Source organism: Salmo trutta, chromosome 18 (genome assembly GCF_901001165.1).
Source record: "Salmo trutta chromosome 18, fSalTru1.1, whole genome shotgun sequence".
NCBI classification, from domain to species: domain Eukaryota; kingdom Metazoa; phylum Chordata; class Actinopteri; order Salmoniformes; family Salmonidae; genus Salmo; species Salmo trutta.
In genome coordinates this window covers 58,117,310-58,136,675 of record NC_042974.1, presented here as the reverse complement: position 1 = coordinate 58,136,675, position 19,366 = coordinate 58,117,310, and the positions used below count along the sequence as shown (strand labels likewise).

At 43.4% G+C, this 19,366-nt stretch overlaps 2 protein-coding genes across 9 annotated transcripts in view; both read right to left on the bottom strand.

Annotated features, from left to right (window-relative positions):
- tmem184ba (transmembrane protein 184ba) overlaps positions 1 to 3,087 on the bottom strand; it is a 31,098-nt gene extending 28,011 nt beyond the window's left edge. For both annotated transcript variants that reach the window (XM_029699216.1, XM_029699218.1), the window contains exon 1: positions 2,625 to 3,087. The gene's annotated coding sequence lies outside the window, so the exon portion shown is untranslated. The remainder of the gene's footprint in view (positions 1 to 2,624) is intronic.
- Positions 3,088 to 3,269: 182 nt separating this feature from the next.
- Positions 3,270 to 19,041, bottom strand: LOC115153599 (casein kinase I-like). Of its 7 annotated transcripts, XR_003867717.1 has the most exons (13): positions 18,670 to 19,041; positions 17,047 to 17,147; positions 16,704 to 16,814; positions 13,073 to 13,221; positions 11,924 to 12,152; positions 9,466 to 9,636; positions 8,068 to 8,216; positions 7,462 to 7,648; positions 6,250 to 6,389; positions 6,014 to 6,075; positions 4,699 to 5,065; positions 4,417 to 4,487; positions 3,270 to 4,236 (listed from the first exon to the last, which is right to left on the bottom strand). XR_003867717.1 is itself a non-coding variant. In XM_029699213.1 (11 exons), the coding sequence occupies exons 2-10, from the start codon at positions 17,120 to 17,122 to the stop codon at positions 6,043 to 6,045; spliced, it is 1,245 nt and encodes a 414-aa protein (XP_029555073.1). In that variant the 5' UTR covers positions 17,123 to 17,147; positions 18,670 to 19,041; the 3' UTR covers positions 3,270 to 5,065; positions 6,014 to 6,042. The 7 variants fall into 7 exon arrangements, 3 of the variants coding, with proteins under 3 accessions (XP_029555073.1, XP_029555075.1, XP_029555074.1); XR_003867715.1 differs by having other exon boundaries at positions 4,417 to 5,065; XR_003867716.1 differs by having other exon boundaries at positions 3,270 to 4,487.
- Positions 19,042 to 19,366: the final 325 nt, after the last annotated feature.

Below are 19,366 nucleotides of genomic sequence, written 5' to 3'. Positions count from 1 at the left end.
CATCAGTCTATTCTTGTTCTGAGAAATTAATGCTAATCCATGTGAGAAATTGCCAAGAAACTGAAGATCTCGTACAACGCTGTGTACTACTCCCTTCACAGAACAGCGCAAACTGGCCCTAACCAGAATAGAAAGAGGAGTGGGGGGCCCCGGTGCACAACTGAGCAAGGGGACAAGTACATTAGTGTCTAGTTTGAGAAACAGACACCTCACAAGTCCTCAACTGGCAGCTTCGTTAGATATTACCTGCAAAACACCAGTCTCAACGTCAACAGTGAAGAGGCGACTCCGGGATGCTGGCCTTCTAGGCAGAGTTCCTCTGTCCAGTGTTTGTGTTCTTTTGCCCATCTTAATCTTTTCTTTTTATTGGCCAGTCTGAGATATGGCTTTTTCTTTGCAACTCTGCCTAGAAGGCCAGCATCCCGGAGTCGCCTCTTCACTGTTGACGTTGAGACTGGTGTTTTGCGGTAACTATTTAATGAAGCTGCCAGTTGAGGACTTGTGAGGCGTCTGTTTCTCAAACTAGACACTCTAATGTACTTGTCCTCTTGCTCAGTTGTGCACCGGGGCCCCCCACTCCTCTTTCTATTCTGGTTAGGGCCAGTTTGCGCTGTTCTGTGAAGGGAGTAGTACACAGCGTTGTACGAGATCTTCAGTTTCTTGGCAATTTCTCACATGGATTAGCATTAATTTCTCAGAACAAGAATAGACTGATGAGTTTCGGAAGAAAGTTCTTTGTTTCTGGCCATTTTGAGCCTGTAATCGAACCCACAAATGCTGATGCTCCAGATACTCAACTAGTCTAAAGAGGGACAGTTTTATTGCATCTTTAGTCAGGACAACAGTTTTCAGCTGTGCTAACATAATTGCCAAAGGGTTTTCTAATGATCAATTAGCCTTTTAAAATTATAAACTTGGATTAGCTAACACAACGTGCCATTGGAACACAGGAGTGATGGTTGCTGATAATGGGCCTCCGTACGCCTATGTAGATATTCCATTTTAAAAAATCTGCTGTTTCCAGCTACAATAGTCATTTACAACATTAACAATGTCTACACTGTATTTCTGATCAATTTGATGTTATTTTAAATGGACAAAACATTTAGCTTTTCTTTCAAAAACATGGACATTTCTAAGTGTCCCCAAACTTTTGAACGGTAGTGTACACTGAGCCAAAATATAAAACGCAACATGTAAAGTGTTGGTCCCATGTTTCATGAGCTGAAACAAAAGATCACAAAGAAATATCCATATGCACAAAAAAGCTTATTTCTCTCAAAATTTGGGCACAAATTTGTTTACATCCCTGCTAGTGAGCGTTTCTCCTTTGCCAAGATAATCCATCCACCTGACAGGTGTGGCATATCAAGAAGATGATTAAACAGCATGATCAAAACACAGGTGCACCTTGTGCTGAGGACAATGAACAGCCACTCTGAAATTTGCAGTTTTGTCACACAACACAATGCCACAGATGTCTCAAGTTTTGAGGGAGCATGCAATTGGCATGCTGACTGCAGGAATGTCTACCTGAGCTGTTGCCAGAATACTTCATGTTCATTTATCTACCATAAGCCGCCTCCAACGCCATCTTCAAGAATTTGGCAGTACATCCAACAGGCCTCACAACCAAAGACCACGTGTATGGCGTTGTGTGGGCAAGCGGTTTACTGATGGTGGCGGTGGTGTTATGGTATGGGTAGGCATAAGCTACTGGCAATGAACACAATTACATTCTATCAATGGCAATTTGAATGCACAGCGATACTGTGCCGAGATCCTGAGGCCCATTCTCATGCCATTCATCCACCGCCATCACCTCATGTTTCAGCATGATAACGCACAGCCCCATGTTGCAAGGATCTGTACACACAATTGTATAAACTGCCTTAATTTTGCTGGACCCCAGTTAGAGTAGCTGCTGCCATCCATAATAAATACAAATACAATTCCTGGAAGCTGAAAATGTCCCAATTCTTCCATGGCCTGCATACTCACCGGACATGTCACCCATTGAGCATGTTTGGGATGCTCTGGATAGACATGTATGACAGCGTGTTCCAGTTCCAGACAATATCCAGCAACTTCGCACAGCTGTTGAAGAGGAGTGGGACAACATTCCACAGGCTACAATTCACAGCCTGATCTACTCTATGCGAAGATGTGTCAAGCTGCATGAGGCAAACTGTGGTCACACCAGATACTGACTGGTTTTCTGATCCACGTCCCTATCTCTTTTGCTAAGGTATCTGTGACCAACAGTTGTATATCTGTATTCCCAGTCATGTGAAATCCATAGACTAGGGCCTAATTAATATATTTCGTAAGATTTTTTTCCTTATACATATGAACTGTAACCCAGCAAAATTTTTGAAATTGTTGCATGTTGCGTTTATATTTTTGTTCAGTATAATAATATATTTTTTTAATTCAGATTTTTCAGGTGGTGCCTTAAGACCGCTACGCCACTCGGGAGGTCTATTCATGCTAAGAGGCTAAACAACTGGCAGAGAAACATTGTTTTCAGTAGAGAAACATAGTAGTAGCCACTAATGCAGTAAAACAATACATTACTTTAATCTGTTTATTTCCCTTCAAATGGGCAAGTAAAATCACTTTACCTATAATCGATAGTTGAATATAGAGCAAACTTCAGCCGGCGCAGTTTTAGTGCCAGAAAGAAGATAGAAATTGATTTAATTACACAAAGATGCCATCGTTACTCCGACATCCATGTTCATTTTCCAGTCCTGCTCTACTAGAAATATTTCCGTTCTGATCCAAGAGTTAAATCCATGAGGAAAAAAATCTGTTTTTCAGGTTTGCATCTAATTTGAGTGTGTCTTGGCATTTTCTTCATTCTGTTATGAACAATGCAGGTAACATATCAGTTTTGTCCTGCTCTGTAAACTCCGTCATTCCTTTCTCCCCTTTTTCCTACCTAGGCGTTTGCCACACAGACGGAATCCACTAGGATTAGCTACAGTAGATCAACTCCGTTCGGTCCTGTCCATAGCGTACCGTAGGTACTAGCGAATGAGATGTAGCCTCCTATTTGCACCAATCACAGCCAATGAACAGCTAGGACCAGGAAGTGGATGGGTCGTGATTTGTGACAATGTGCATGCGATTGGCTACATCTATTTTGAGTCGGATCACATTTACGGCCAGATCTGATCCTAGGTCTGTTAAGTTTGACATTGTTTCTTCATTATTATTTAAGAACTATCAAAATAATTGCCTACAAACACAAACAGACGGTATTATAAGTTGTGCATATCTTTATTGACTCAAAATATAGCACCCACCTCCATGAATATAAACGGTATGAACTGTAGTGTAGGCCTATCCCATGAACTGTGTCCACAAGTGTTGATTCGTGTATTATAGCACGTGATTTACATCGTTATATCCATGTATTTATGCGCTATATGTGGTGATGCTGTGCTGTTGAGTTTGAGATTCAACAAGACAACTTTACGAAAAGGGACACAATAAAATAATTATTATACACAATATTGTTGTAATAAAGACTAAGCATGGTAAAGAACCCACACAACCACATTCCATCTTTATTATTATTATTATTATCTGCCCTGGCCCATGCAGGCGTAGGCCTACCTTTCATCTCTCCCTCCACCCAACCAAGCCCTCCTGCAGGTCAATACATCTCTATTACTACATTGACATCTTAAAACAACCTAGCACATTCTGGCTTTACACAAAAACATATTTACAGAGATAAAAAATAAAATAAATAACAGCAATTGAGCATATAACTTTGAAATCCAACCTCTTCATTTCTCCCATGCTCCTTCTCACATCTCCAGAGTAATAAGACTTGTTGACTTATTATCATAATAACCAAGACTTCAATACTCAACATTATTCCTGCTTTTGCAGAGCCTCCACCTCTTAATGATAAGAAGGTCCCTTATTACATTGTCCACCATCATTTGAAGGGATATTATTAGCTCTCTGCTGTTGACTAATGTAATAGAATACTGTGAGCACACACAGACAGCAAAGGGGAGTGAAACCTCAATGTAAATGTGTCAATAATGTTAATAGGAAGTGTTGTAGAACCAAAATGTCCTTGTTTAACGCTTGGTTCAAATCTACTCATAATTATTCCTAAACAGCGAAGACGTTAAGAGAAAATGGGTGACAGTCCATCTCTCTAAGTCTCCTACCATCCCCCTTCCTCCTGACTTGCGGTCGGTCCTTGGCTTGCTGAAACCAAGAGTACGGAAAAACAAACAGTAAGACAATAAGACATTGACATATACAGACTATATGCAACCCCACCTCTTTAAGCAACTCTGATTCAAACACTTTCACATTCATTCACTTTTTTCCTATTCATCCTTTCCCCCCCATTCCTGAACAATGTTGTTCCACATCTCTTCCTACCTCTCTCTCTGCATATCTTCCATTTCCCCCAAATTCCTCTTGACAGATCTTCTTGCCGACTACTTGACCCTCTGTAATATTCCCAGATATTATTATTATAAACACACACCTTAGCTTGAAATGTAGCTGTCATAAATTGGACATTCAACGTGAGACAAACGGTTTCAACTGTGTGTGTGTGTGTGTGTGCGTGTGTTTTTTAACCAACACATTTGCCCATACAACACCACCTCAGCAATGAAAACAGCTAGAATAATCAGAATATGTCCATTTTGTACTGACATGTTTTTTTGGGGCATTGAGCTTCTGAGAGACGTGTATGGTCCCACGGATCACATAGCCAGCATAATGAGAGTGAACCAGGACTCATTCACCAGCCGAGGCAAAGGTCTCACAAGCCTGGGAAGCAAGGCTAGGCCAAGAGAGTGTCTTTCACTTGTCAATCCTTCATCTTTCCATATTTTCTCCCAGTTAACTACAGTCATATTGGACAGGCGTTCACTTCTCACATCCATTGGAACTTCATCTCCTTTTATTCTCTTCCGTCTTCCTTCTTTAATCCGTCTTCAGTGTCGTTGACCCACTCATCTTTTTTAATCCAACAATTTGAAAAGTAATTGAGTAGGTATTTGATACCCTGCTTCCATGGCTGCAAAAAAATAGTCATATATTTACTGTTTTTACTTCCCTTTTTACACACATTTGCAACAAATTTCATTCAATTAAGCATAAGCATTACTTGGGGGCAAATCCAAACTTGAGAGCTGTGTATGTAACTCACTAACAAGAGTAGCGGGCCTGTCTGGAAAAGACGGTAAACTAGAACATGGCGCTTGCAATGCCAAGTGTCGTGGGTTCGATTCCTGCTGGGACCACCCATACATAAAGTGTATGCATGCATGCATGACTAAGTTGCTTTGTATAAAAGTGTCTGCTCAATGGCATATATTATGATTATATATATATATATATATATATAAAATAATAATTATATATATTATGATTATACTGTATATTATGATTATATACATTATTATTATTATTATTATTACACACACACACACACACACACACACACACACACACAGATAGACGGGTTGGCTAACAACGTCACGAAAATGATGTGAGCGCATTGATGGAGCTGGAAGCCGTGGTATGTTGTGATTCTGAACAGTCAGCTAGCTAACAACAATGACAAGAAGCTGCCATGTGGCAAATAATAGGTGACTTGTTTCAGCTTGTTTTATCTAGTTCTTTATACCATGTCTTGTTTTGAGGTGTTTTGACTGATTTCATATCTATGCTAATATCGTTAAAATATGCTAGCTAGCTAACCAACAACTGTAACGATGTATTTGAGAGACAACAAGTGCTCATTATGCAAATGAGTTTGTTTTCAATAAACGTTGGAGTCTAAATATAATTGACATGTCTCCAATCTAAGCCAACCCTGTTTGTTGTGCCCCGTAGTTGCGCTCAAGTCGGTTTTGTTGCTAAACAACCAACCCATCTATATTCTATTATATACAATCAGTCATTGATGTTACAGGTTGGGGTTGGTCCATAGTTGACTGAGTGTTGTCTGACGGGTCCTTACCTGCCAGTCCAGAGGGCCTGAGGAGCAGCTCACTTCCCCAGGTGTTCAAATGGCACACTGACCTGAAGAAGAGGAGAGGGGGGTTAACAGATATATTAGGGTTCGTATAAGGTGCAGCGCATTCAACAGACATACTATACATTCACATACACAGGCAGATGAACTTCAATCACTTTTAGCAAGGGGAGCAGTGGGGTTCAGAGCGAGAGAGAGCTATACAATGATAGGTAGCTGACCTGTGATGTGGCGATGCGTGATTGGCCCATCTGTGCGGTGAGGTCAGAGGAGGAGATGTTGGCGGGGGCACCGCGGTGGAGCCTCATGGCCACCTTCCTCTCTCTCTCCGCACGGGACACAGCCTGCGGGGACCGGTTCCCTACACACACATAATTGGTGAAATGGAATCTAGTGCTGGGCTGGAACAAAAGCCTGCACATCCTGGACTTTCCTCATAGTTTCCTCAGTTGAGTCCAAACACAACAGATTGTTTAAGAGACTAATGGGGAACTAGAGGGCTACAAACTGGAGTCATGAATTCAGAAAGTGGTTTAGTTTACACACCCTCCCCTCCCTCATGTTTACACAGTCTACCTTATGAAGTAAGTAAAAACCTTCCACACTCGTAGTATTCCTAAGTAATTGGGGCATAGACCTGTATATACTCAGTAGTAGAAAAAGAGAAGGTCCGGACTCTTAGAATTAAAGTACAAATGAAAATAATGTTTTAGTCCAAATGGAATAACATTTGTCTTTGTTATTTCACCTTCATTCTAAGAATGCAGACCTTTTTCTACTACTGTCTGCCTCATGACTCACCTGACTGTGACTCCTCTGGAGGCAGGGTTACTGTCTGCCTCATGACTCACCCTACTGGGACTCCTCTGGAGGCAGGGTTACTGTCTGCCTCATGACTCCTCTGGAGGCAGGGTTACTGTCTGCCTCATGACTCACCCTACTGGGACTCCTCTGGAGGCAGGGTTACTGTCTGCCTCACCTGAGTGGGACTCCTCTGGAGGCAGGGTTACTGTCTGCCTCATGGCTCACCTGACTGTGACTCCTCTGGAGGCAGGGTTACTGTCTGCCTCATGACTCACCTGACTGGGACTCCTCTGGAGGCAGGGTTACTGTCTGCCTCATGACTCACCCGACTGGGACTCCTCTGGAGGCAGGGTTACTGTCTGCCTCATGACTCACCCGACTGGGACTCCTCTGGAGGCAGGGTTACTGTCTGCCTCATGACTCACCCTACTGGGACTCCTCTGGAGGCAGGGTTAATGTCTGCCTCATGACTCACCTGACTGTGACTCTTCTGGAGGCAGGGTTACTGTCTGCCTCATGACTCACCTGACTATGGGACTCCTCTGGAGGCAGGGTTACTTTCTGCCTCATGACTCACCTGACTATGGGACTCCTCTGGAGGCAGGGTTACTTTCTGCCTCATGACTCACGTGACTGTGGGACTCCTCTGGATGCAGGGTTAGAAGCTGCTGCATTGGGGCCATTTCGGATCCTGTCTACGCCCCCCGGGGGGTTACCGCCCGGGGGTAGGGCACGGGGTGCCCTAGGTCCCCCTCCGATCCTCTCATCCGCCTCTCTCCTCTCCCGCTCCCCATCCTCGGCTGTCCTGCTGGCCCCCTGAAGCAGAAAGATGAACATGCAAGTTAGGAAAGGTGGCAGGGTTTCAAAATTAACCATGTTTATAATCAACTGTGTTCATGTAATATAGAACTCATGTGTAATTGCATTTGAAATGAGTGGAAATTGAATGAAAAATAAGGACAAAATAGATAAATGGTTAATAAATGATTAATAGATAATTGTTTGTTTTAATTGCAATAATTGTTCATAGGGATGCAGTCAGTTTCAGAACTGAAATAGGTTCCGGTACTCATTTGGGTGCTGGAACTGTTTATATTCAGGTGCAGGAGCTCCACAATATGTTTTATTTAATATTCTATAAGAGGAACAGGAGCTCCAGCAGTAGAACATTTGAGGTGCAGGTACTCAGCTCCAGTGAGCACTTGCCCAAGTCACACACTGGATGCAGTACTCACAAACTTGAGCATGTTCCAGTCAAAGACGTAGTCGTAGGAGAAGCCTTGTCTGTGGAACAAGTTTCTGAACAGTTGTCTCAAGTATGAGTAGTCTGGCTTGTCATCGAACCGCAGAGAGCGACAGAAGTTCAGGTAGGTGGAGAACTCAGCTGTGGATAGAATGGGCCACAGAGGGTCACCAAAGACTTAGGTCAAATACACATTAGCTGTGTTCAAATACCCATACTAACATACTGTATACTACATACTATTAGTTCATTTTAGTATACTGTAAACAAACGGTATCCTTTCAGTTGAGTGTACTAGTGCTTCGCCTGTCTAACGGAAGTTGATGCTGTTGCTATGCAACCTCTTGCTAGCTTGTTAGCATAACAAATTACTAGCTAGACATCAGGTGTGTTTGTAAATTCAATCTGGAGAGCCAGAGTGCGCTCTGGGCATTCGTAAATTCTGAGCGTTGTCAGATTGTCAGTTCGTAAATTCAGAGCGTTTCGCTCTCGGAGCGTTCAGAGCGCACACACTGGACGGTCTGGGTGAGGAAGTAGGGTTGATCCGAGCATTCTGACCTCACAACACAACGGCAGTCAAGCTAACTGGCTAAGTTGCTAGCTACTTCCAGAGAAAAACAGCTCACTCTGACCATTTTACTCGCTCTAGCAGAGCTGGTTAGGCTGTTTTCATGCTATCCAGAACGTTGGTGACTAATTTTATTACACTTTTTTGCCAACGTTTACTGACACCGGCCACATTCAACGGTGTTGAGCATTAGGAAATTCATCAGTTATTCTGCGCTCAGCCTCTGGCAGTCAGACGAGAGTGCTCTGAAATCGGAGTAGATAGCTAAGCTTAGTTAGCTAAACTATGAATGACGTGAATAATCAAGTCAATAAACGTTGGGTAGTTAGATAGCATAAAGTAAATATACTGGCAAGTTCGATGTACTAGTAGCCAACTACAGGAGCTAGCTAACATACCTGGTACATACTGCTGTAATGATATGCTATGTGGTTCGTAAGGATAGCGTAGCTAACAAATTGTTAGTCAACATAACATGTAATGTAATTTATTTGAAAATTCATTACATTGCGCAACATTTTTATAATTAGTTAAAGCAACGATTTTGTATATGCTCTCGTTGCACTTCGGCTGAATATTTTCTGCATTATTTTCAAAACTGAAATCTTTTTGAAGCCATACTATGACCAATTTGCGTACTATATACTCAATTTATGTCATAAACAGTACGGTTAGTATGAGTATTCAAACACAGCTATTGATTTAGCTTGGTGTTAAAAGACTACTTGAAGTGAGTTAACTAAACTAACACACTCATAGTTAGTGTTGTAAACCCGGGATAAAGAAACCCTATATATCAGAGATCAGACTTCAGCTACTCACAGGGGTATCCCTTACAGAGCACCTCAATAGGGGTGGACATCTTTTTCTCGCTGATGCGTTCGTACTTCTGCCTCTTGGTGGCGGCCTTGAGGCCCTGCCAGGGCAGAGAGCCCAGGTTGAAGTACATCAGGACATAACCCAGAGACTCCAGATCATCACGACGAGACTGTTCTGCAGAGGGACAGAGGAGTGAGAGAAGAGGAGACACACTATAGTGATCTTATTTCAAACAAAACAAAACCATATGAATGCCTGTAGAGGAGAATAGGAGAGAGGAGTGGCCAGGAGAAGGGAGGAGGGAGAAAAGGACAGGAGAATAGAAGAGAGAGAAGAGGACAGGAGAAGGGAGGAGGGGAGAACAGAAGAGAAAAGAGAGGACAGGAGAATAGAAGAGAGAACAAATATGAGAGGACTGGAGAATAGAAGAGAGGAGCGGACATGAGAATAGAAGAGACAGAATAGGAGAATAGAAGAGAGAGGACAGGAGAAGAGAGGAGAGGAGTACAGAGAGAAGATGACAGGAGTAGAGAGGAGAATAGGAGAGAGGACAAGAGAATAGAAGATAGAGAAGCCAGGAGAATAGAAGAGAGACGACAGGAAAATAGGAGAGGAGAGTAGAAGAGAGAGGAGAGGACATGAGAATAGAGGAGAGAAAAGAGGACAGGTGAATAGGAGGAGAGTCCAGGAGATAGGACAGGAGAAGACAGGAGAATAGGAGGAGAATAGAAGAGAGAGGAGAGGAGAATAGAAGAGAATAGAAGAGAGAGGAGAGGAAAGGAGAATAGAAGAGAGAGGAGAGGAGAGGAGAATAGAAGAGAGAGGAGAATAGAAGAGAGAGGAGAATAGAAGAGAGAGGAGAGGAGAATAGAAGAGAGAGGAGAGGAGAGGAGAATAGAAGAGAGAGGAGAGGAGAATAGAAGAGAGGAGAGGAGAGGAGAATAGAAGAGAGAGGAGAGGAGAGGAGAATAGAAGAGAGGAGAGGAGAGGAGAATAGAAGAGAGGAGAGGAGAGGAGAATAGAAGGGAGAGGAGAGGAGAATAGAAGGGAGAGGAGAGGAGAATAGAAGGGAGAGGAGAGGAGAATAGAAGGGAGAGGAGAGGAGAATAGAAGAGAGAGGAGAGGAGAATAGAAGAGAGAGGAGAGGAGAATAGAAGAGAGAGGAGAGGAGAATAGAAGAGAGAGGAGAGGAGAATAGAAGAGAGAGGAGAGGAGAATAGAAGAGAGAGGAGAAGAAAAGAGAGTCCAGGAGATAGGACAGGAGAGGAGAAGACAGGAGAATAGGAGGAGAGGACAGGAAAGAGGAGAGGACAGGAGAATAGAAGAGTGAGGAGAGGAGAATAGAATAGAATAGAAGAGAGAGGAGAATAGAAGAGGGGGGAGAGGAGAGGACAGGAGAATAGAAGAGAGGAGAGGACAGGAGAATAGAAGAGAGAGGAGAGGACAGGAGAATAGAAGAGAGGAGAGGAGAAGAGAATAGAAGAGAGGAGAGGACAGGAGAATAGAAGAGAGAGGAGAGGAGAGGACAGGAGAATAGAAGAGAGAGGAGAGGAGAAGAGAATAGAAGAGAGGAGAATAGAAGAGAGAGGAGAGGAGAATAGAAGAGAGAGGAGAGGAGAATAGAAGAGAGGAGAGGAGAATAGAAGAGAGGAGAGGAGAATAGAAGAGAGGAGAGGAGAGGACAGGAGAATAGAAGAGAGGAGAGGAGAGGACAGGAGAATACAAGAGAGGAGAGGACAGGAGAATACAAGAGAGGAGAGGACAGGAGAATAGAAGAGAGAGGAGAGGAGAGGAGAATAGAAGAGAGAGGAGAGGAGAGGAGAGAATAGAAGAGAGAGGAGAGGAGAGGAGAATAGAAGAGAGAGGAGAGGAGAGGAGAATAGAAGAGAGAGGAGAGGAGAGGAGAATAGAAGAGAGAGGAGAGGAGAATAGAAGAGAGGAGAGGAGAATAGAAGAGAGAGGAGAGGAGAATAGAAGAGAGAGGAGAGGAGAGGGGAGAATAGAAGAGAGAGGAGAGGACAGGAGAATAGAGGAGAGAGGAGAGGACAGGAGAATAGAGGAGAGACGAGAGGAGAACAGAAGAGCGACGAGAGGAGAACAGAAGAGCGACGAGAGGAGAACAGAAGAGAGACGAGAGGAGAACAGAAGAGCGACGAGAGGAGAACAGAAGAGCGACGAGAGGAGAACAGAAGAGCGACGAGAGGAGAACAGAAGAGAGACGAGAGGAGAACAGAAGAGAGACGAGAGGAGAACAGAAGAGAGAGGAGAGGACAGGAGAATAGAGGAGAGGAGAAAGGAAAAGATAGAAAAGAAGAGGGGAGTGAGGGAGGAAGGAGGAAGAGAGAGGAGATATAGAAGGGGCAATACTGGTGAGAGTCCTACTACAGTAGTTCTGAGAATCCAGCCATGACTACACAGCCTACGAAGGGACAAACACACAACATTGCAAGTAGTACTGTACCTATCCCCAGGTGTGTGTTGATGGAAGCGTAGCGCGCGGTGCCGGTCAGGTTCTTGTTCTCGCGGTAGGGGATGTGCTGGTGTGTGCGGGCGTCGCGGTACTTCTTGGCCAGGCCAAAGTCGATGATGTACACCAGGTTGCCCTTCTTGCCCAGGCCCATCAGGAAGTTGTCCGGCTTCACATCTCTGTGGATGAAGTTCTTAGAGTGGATGTACTCAATCCGGCTGATCTGGGGGAGAAGAGAGGAGGGGAGAAAGTGGGGAGGGGAAGGAGAGAGGAAATGTTGACTATCATCAGTTCTTGATTAAATCCACTAACGTTATACACTGAGTGTACAAAACATTAAGAACACCTGCTCTTTCCATGACATAGACTGACCAGGTGAAAGCTATGATCCCTTATTGATGTCACTTGTTAAATCCACTTCAATCAGTGTAGATGAAGGGGAGGAGACAGGTTAAAGAAGGATTTGTAAGCCTTGAGACAATTGAGACATGGATTGTATGTGTTTGTCATTCAGAGGGTGAATGGGTAAGACAAAATACTTAGGTGCTTTTGAACAGGGTATGGTAGTAGGTGCCAGGCGCACCGGGTTTGAGTGGGTCAAGAACGGCAATGTTGCTGGGTTTTTGATGCTAAACAGTTTCCCGTGTGTATCAAGAAGGGTCAACCACCCAAAGGACATCCAGCCAACTTGCCACAACCGTGGGAAGCCTTGGCATCAACATGGGCCAGCATCCCTGTAGAGGCTGTTCTGAGGGCAAAAGGGGATGCAACTTAATATTAGGAATATGTACCTAATGTTTTGTACACTCTGTGTATAATCAAGGGGTATCCTTTGAAAATGCCACCACAACAAAGCTTACAGATTAACCTATAAACCATATGATATGATAACAAGGTGGAGGAGGAGGAGGATGTGGAAAATGCCTTTCCTGAACTAACACTCACACTTGGCTTTTCCCCTCTAACTAGCTCTAACCTTGTTGATAACTACTTCATTGAGAAATAATGTACTTACTGTGACTGTGATGTGGTTGTCCCACCTAGCTATCCTACTAACTGAAAGCCGCTCTGGATAAGAGCGTCTGCTAAATGACTAAAATGTAAATGTGATGAGGAGGAGGAGGAGGTGGTGGTGTGCTGTACCATCTGGTCAGCCAGCAGCAGGACAGTCTTGAGGCTGAACTTGCGGGAGCAGAAGTTGAACAGGTCCTCCAGACTGGGGCCTAGCAGCTCCATCACCATCACGTTGTAGTCTCCCTCTGCTCCACACCACTTTATGGACGGGATGCCCACTGTAGGGAAAGGAAGGAGAGAGAGAGTGATTTATAAGGATGCCCACTGTAGGGAAAGGAAGGGAGAGTGTGATACAGTGCATTCGGGAAGTATTCAGACCACTTGAGTTTTTGCACATTTTGTTACGTTACAGCCTTATTCTAAAATTAATTTAATTGTTTAACCCCCTCAATCTACACACAATACCCCATAATGACAAAGCAAAAACAGGTTTAGCCATTTTTGCAAATGTATTTAAAAAAGATAATTGCATACAGTTGAAGTGGGAAGTTTACATACACTTAGGTTGGAGTCATTAAAACTCGTTTTTTCAACCACTCCACAAATGTCTTGTTAACAAACTATAGTTTTGGCAAGTCGGTTAGGACATCTACTTTGTGAACGGCACAAGTCATTTTTCCAACAATTGTTTACAGACAGACAGATTATTTCACTGTATCAGAATTCCAGTGGGTCAGAAGTTTACATACACTAAGTTGACTGTGCCTTTAAAAAGCTTGGAAAATTCCAGAAAAGTATGTCATGGCTTTAGAAGCGTCAGATAGGCTAATTGACATCATTTGAGTCAATTGGAGGTGCACCTGTGGATGTATTTCAAGGCCTACCTTCAAACTCAGTGCCTCTTTGCTTGACATCATGGGAAAATCAAAAGAAATCAGCCAAGACCTCAGAAAAAATGTTGTAGACCTCCACAAGTCTGGTTCATCCTTGGGAGCAATTTCCAAACGAATGAAGGTACCAAGTTCATCTATACAAACAATAGTACGCAAGTATAAACACCATGGGACCACATAGCCGTCATACCGCTCAGGAAGGAGACGCGTTCTGTCTCCTAGAGATGAACGTACTTTGGTGTGAAAAGTACAAATCAATCCCAGAACAACAGCAAAGGACCTTGTGAAGATGCTGGAGGAAACAGGTACAAAAGTATCTATATCCACAGTAAAACGAGTCCTATATCAATATAACCTGAAAGGCCGCTCAGCAAGGAAGAAGCCACTGCTCCAAAACCGCCATAAAAAAAGCCAGAATATGGTTTGCAACTGCACATGGGGACAAAGATCGTACTTTTTGGAGAAATGTCTTCTGGTCTGATGAAAAAAAAAAATAGAACTGTTTGGCCATAATGGCCATCATTATGTTTGGAGGAAAAAGGGGGAGGCTTGCAAGCCGAAGAACACCATCCCAACCGTGAAGCCATGGGTGGCAGCATCATGTTGTGGGGATGCTTTTCTGCAGGAGAGACTGGTGTGCTTCACAAAATAGATGGCATCACGAGGAAGGAAAAAGATGTGGATATATTGAAGCAACATCTCAAGACATCAGTCAGGAAGTTAAAGCTTGGTCGCAAATGGGTCTTCCAAATGGACATTGACCCCAAGCATACTTCCAAAGTTGTGGCAAAATGGCTTTAGGACAACAAAGTCAAGGTATTGGAGTGGCCATCACAAAGCCCTTACCTCAATCCTATAGAAGATTTGTGGGCACAACTGAAAAAGTGTGAGCGAGCAAGAAGGCCTACAAACCTGACTCAGTTACACCAGCTCTGTCAGGAGGAATGGGCCAAAATTCACCCAACTTACTGTGGGAAGCTTGTGGAAGGCTACCCGAAACATTTGACCCAAGTTAAACAATTTAAAGGCAATGCTACCAAATACTAATTGAGTATGTAAACTTCTGACCCACTTGGACTGTGATGAAAAAAATAACAGCTGAAATAAATCATTCTCTCTACTATTATTATGACATTTCACATTCTTAAAATAAAGTGGTGATCCTAACTGACCTAAAACAGGGAATTTTTACTAGGATTAAATGTCAGGAATTGTGAAAAACTGAGTTTAAATGTATTCAGCTAAGGTGTATGTAAACTTCCGACTTCAACTGTAAGTATTTCAGACCTTTTACTCAGTACTTTGTTGAAGCACCTTTGGCAGCGATTACATGCTTTTTGGGGTATGACGCTACAAGCTTGGCACACCTGTATTTGTGGAGTTTCTACCATTCTTCTCTGTAGATCCTTTCAAGCTCTGTCAGATTGGATGGGGAGCGTCGCTGCACAGCTATTTTCAGGTCTCTCCAGAGATTATTGATTGGGTTCAAGTCCGGGATCTGGCTGGGCCACTCGAGGACATTCAGAGACTTGTCAGGAAGCCACTCCTGCGTTGTCTTGGCTGTGTGCTTAGGGTCGTTGTCCTGTTGAAAGGTGAACCTTCGCCCCAGTCTGAGGTCTTGAGCACTCTGGAGCAGGTTTTCATTAAGGATCTCTCTGTACTTTGCTTCGTTCATCTTTCCCTCTATCTTGACTAGTCTCCCAGTCCCTGCCCCTGAAAAACATCCCCACAGCATGATGCTGCCACCACCATGCTTCTCTGTAGGGATGGTGCCAGGTTTCCTCCAGACATGATGCTTGGCATTCAGGCCAAAGAGTTCAATCTTGGTTTCATCAGATCAGATAATCTTGTTTCTCATAGTCTCAGAGTCCTTTAGATTCCTTTTGGCAAACTCCAAGCGGGTTGTCATGTGCCTTCTATTGAGGAGTGGTTCCGTCTGCCCACTCTACCATAAAGGCCTGATTGGTGGAGTGCTGCAGAGATGGTTGTCCTTCTGGAAGGTGCTACCATCTCCACAGAGGAATTCTGGAGCTCTGTCAGAGTGACAATTGGGTTCTTGGTCACCTCCCTGACCAAGGCCCTTCTCTCCCGATTGCTCAGTTTGGCCGGGCAGCCAGCTCTAGGAAGTGTCTTGGTGGTTCCAAACTTCTTACATTTAAGAATGATGGTGGCCACTGTGTTCTTGGGGACCTTCAATGCTACAGAAATGTTTTGGTACCCTTCCCCAGATCTGTGCCTCGACACAATTCTGTCTCGAAGCTCTACGGACAATTCCTTTGACCTCATGGCTTGTTTTTTTTCTCTGACATGCACTGTCAAATGTGTGACCTTATGTAGACAGGTGTGTGCCTTTCCAAATCAATTGAATTTACCACAGGTGGACTCCAATCAAGTTGTAGAAACATCTCAAGGATGATCAATGGAAACAGGATGCACCTGAGCTCAATTTCGAGTCTCATAGCAAAGGGTCTGAATGCTTATGTAAACAAGGTATTTCTGTTTTTTATTTGAAATAAATTAGCAACATTTTCTAAAAACCTGTTTTCACTTTGTCATTATGAGGTATTATGTGTAGATGGTTGATGGAAAACATGTATTTAATACATTTTAGAACAAGGCTGTAACGTAACAAAATGAGGAAAAAGTCAAGGGCTCTGAATACTTCCCGAATGCACTGTATAAGCTAATGTGACTGACCGGGGTTTGATCCCAGGTCTTACGTGTCACAAAATGGAGTTAGCCCTCTAAGCTAAAGCCTAGGCATTAGCTTGAAAAACCAACACAAGTCTTCAGGTTAGGGTTTCCCCAACACAGTCGCCCCCCACCCCCACCCCAGACCACACCCTCTTGTCCTAATCCTCTCTCACCTCCTCCCTGCATCATCTTGTAGAACTTGCTCTCGATGTGGAGTTGTGGGTGTTTGGTCTTCACACATTCCAGCTTAATGGCCACCTCCTCACCCGTGGCGATGTTAACGCCTGACAGACACAGGAAGTGACACATACCATGACCACCTTTTTGATGATGCAATCACCATGGCCTACTCTGCCACAATATTTTATTTTTATGCCCAGCTTTGATGTGTTCAATGATGAAATGTGTTGGGACAGAATTTAACGTTTGTATGGAAGGCAGTCCATCCTGGAGTATGTTAATTAAGAGGTTTGTGAGAATAAGTCGTTAGAGCTCTATTAAAAACGAAGGTCTTACCCAGGTAAATGTCTCCAAAAGAGCCGCTCCCTATCTTCCTGCCAAGGCGGTACTTGTTTCCCACTCTCAGCTCCATGGTTCCTGCTTGTCTTCACAATTCACTGAGGGGGCAGACATACAGGAGGACACACAAACTGTCATCAATCAAACTGTAGATCGATATAGCAGAAGGAAAATGTGACGCAGCCCAGTTCCACCACAATCTCAAAGGGCTCCAACTCAAATAAGATGTTACAAAAAAGAGAATTGGTTCGAAAATGAGAGCTGGGACAAGAGAAGGCCCAAAATGAAGACAGAGTCTGGGATGGAAAAAGGAGAAAACATTATTTACGCCAAAATAGTGGGAGTGGAAAAAAAAGTGTGGTTAAAATGTAGATTTAAAAAAAAGTTTCTTATTTCTTAGAAGAAAGTTGGGTGATTTACCTATGGATTTGAAGGATCATGAGTTGGGAAGAGAGCAAATGCAGGAGAAAACTCAGTGTGAATGTGACTTCATTAATTCAGCGCTTTGAACAAGCCCCCATCTCACACACTCCATCTCACCTCAAAGGAAACCAGTATATACACAAACAATTAGCATAGCCTAATAATCTCAGAGTCCCCAAAGAAACTAAGTGAAATACGTTTTCTTCCATCACAATACAGGGAGAAGTTTACTATGGAAAATGGCTGTGGTGGTGTTTAAATACATACACAGCGAAGGCACACTGATGATAAAGACTGCAATTAAACACATTTACCATTGCTATTTATGCTTTGTAAGGGCAGTCCACTCAAGATGCACCACTGGTGTCTTATCTGTAAAGGTTGCGATTTGTCACAGATGAACACTAAACAGATTAGTACAGATGAACTAACATAGTTCCATTGTATTCTATTCTACTATTCCACAGCCATACATAATGGTCGTGGATGAGATAAATCCTAACATCTATAGATGATGAAGATGAAGCAAGGTAATGATAGATGACACAAATGTTGGATTTTAATTTGAGCCAGTTTGCTACAGCAGGAAAATAATTCTGCAGCAAGAGTAAATGTGAATTATCATGTGTATTATAATTAACGGACATTTTCGTAGGGGTTGGTGTATTTTCGTAAAGGAAAATCAAGAAATGTCAAACTTCAGAAGCCTTTTTAAACCTCAAATATACTATAAGTTTTGAATTTCCTGCATTGCAGGAAAGTTCTCCTGCAAAAGTGTGATCAAATTAAGATCCTACATCTGTAGGATCTACATGCAATCCCTTATAATCTTACCATGATCATTTTACACTGTAAAACCAATTTAAGGTCAAACGCATGTTCATGAATGCACAAGTCAGTCAACGGTAAGTAGCCTAGCCTACCCTACAAGCCTATTACAAAATGTAGCCCTATTGTTGTTGCAAGGTTGTAGCGCTGCTCCGTAGCAAGATGCCAGGGGCAACAACGTAATTTGCTGCAGATCTAACAGAGTAAACCAGACCTGGGAAGCTAGATGAAACCTATCCAAAAAGTACAATTCATATAATTAGGGCTACATTAGAAACATTCGCATTTAGGTTCAGTGTTTGTCAAAATATGCACAAAGCCGCACCCTTGGCTTGGGAAAACCTCGGTCGAGAAAAACTATTAACCTACCTTCTGATTCTGACTCGCCTGTTTAGGTCCCTGTACATACCCCAAGCACAATTACCCGATTTAGCAATGGACCCGTGCCATTCCTCCCCTCACCCGTTTGATCAAGCTTTTCAGGGACTGCTGCCTTCCTTCCACCGAGGTGCTGATCAGGACGTTATCATTCAAACAGCACCATGGACAGAGAAAGACGACCGCGGAGCTTTACAAACCATTCCTCACCGCCATCCTGACCCAGATGTCAACGTCCAGCGGTATAGTCTGGTCTAGGCTGCACTGCGAATTACAGATATTTTGGTGTAAACTCAGAAATCCAGCTATCCCCCTCTCGCTCGCCTGTTATTACACCATTGACAATATCAATGATGTCATTCAGCACAGCATAAGAAAATGTCCGGATTGCCTTAAAGACACCGCGCATCACGCAGCTGTCACCTGGGTATTTTAGCGGACGCTCGTATTTTACAGGAGCAATTAGGGTTAAGTGCCTTGCTGAAGGGCACATCGGCAGATTTTTCACCTAGTCAGCTCGGGATTCGAACCAGGTACACTTAAGCGCCGTTCCACTGGAGCACGTTCCAAGGCTGCTCTAGTTCGTCTGTGCATGGTGTTCTCATTGAATTCTTTATTTAACTAGGCAAGCCAATAGACTGCTTATGGTAAAAGTTTAGAGGCGCCACGGTAAAGGTTTACATGATGT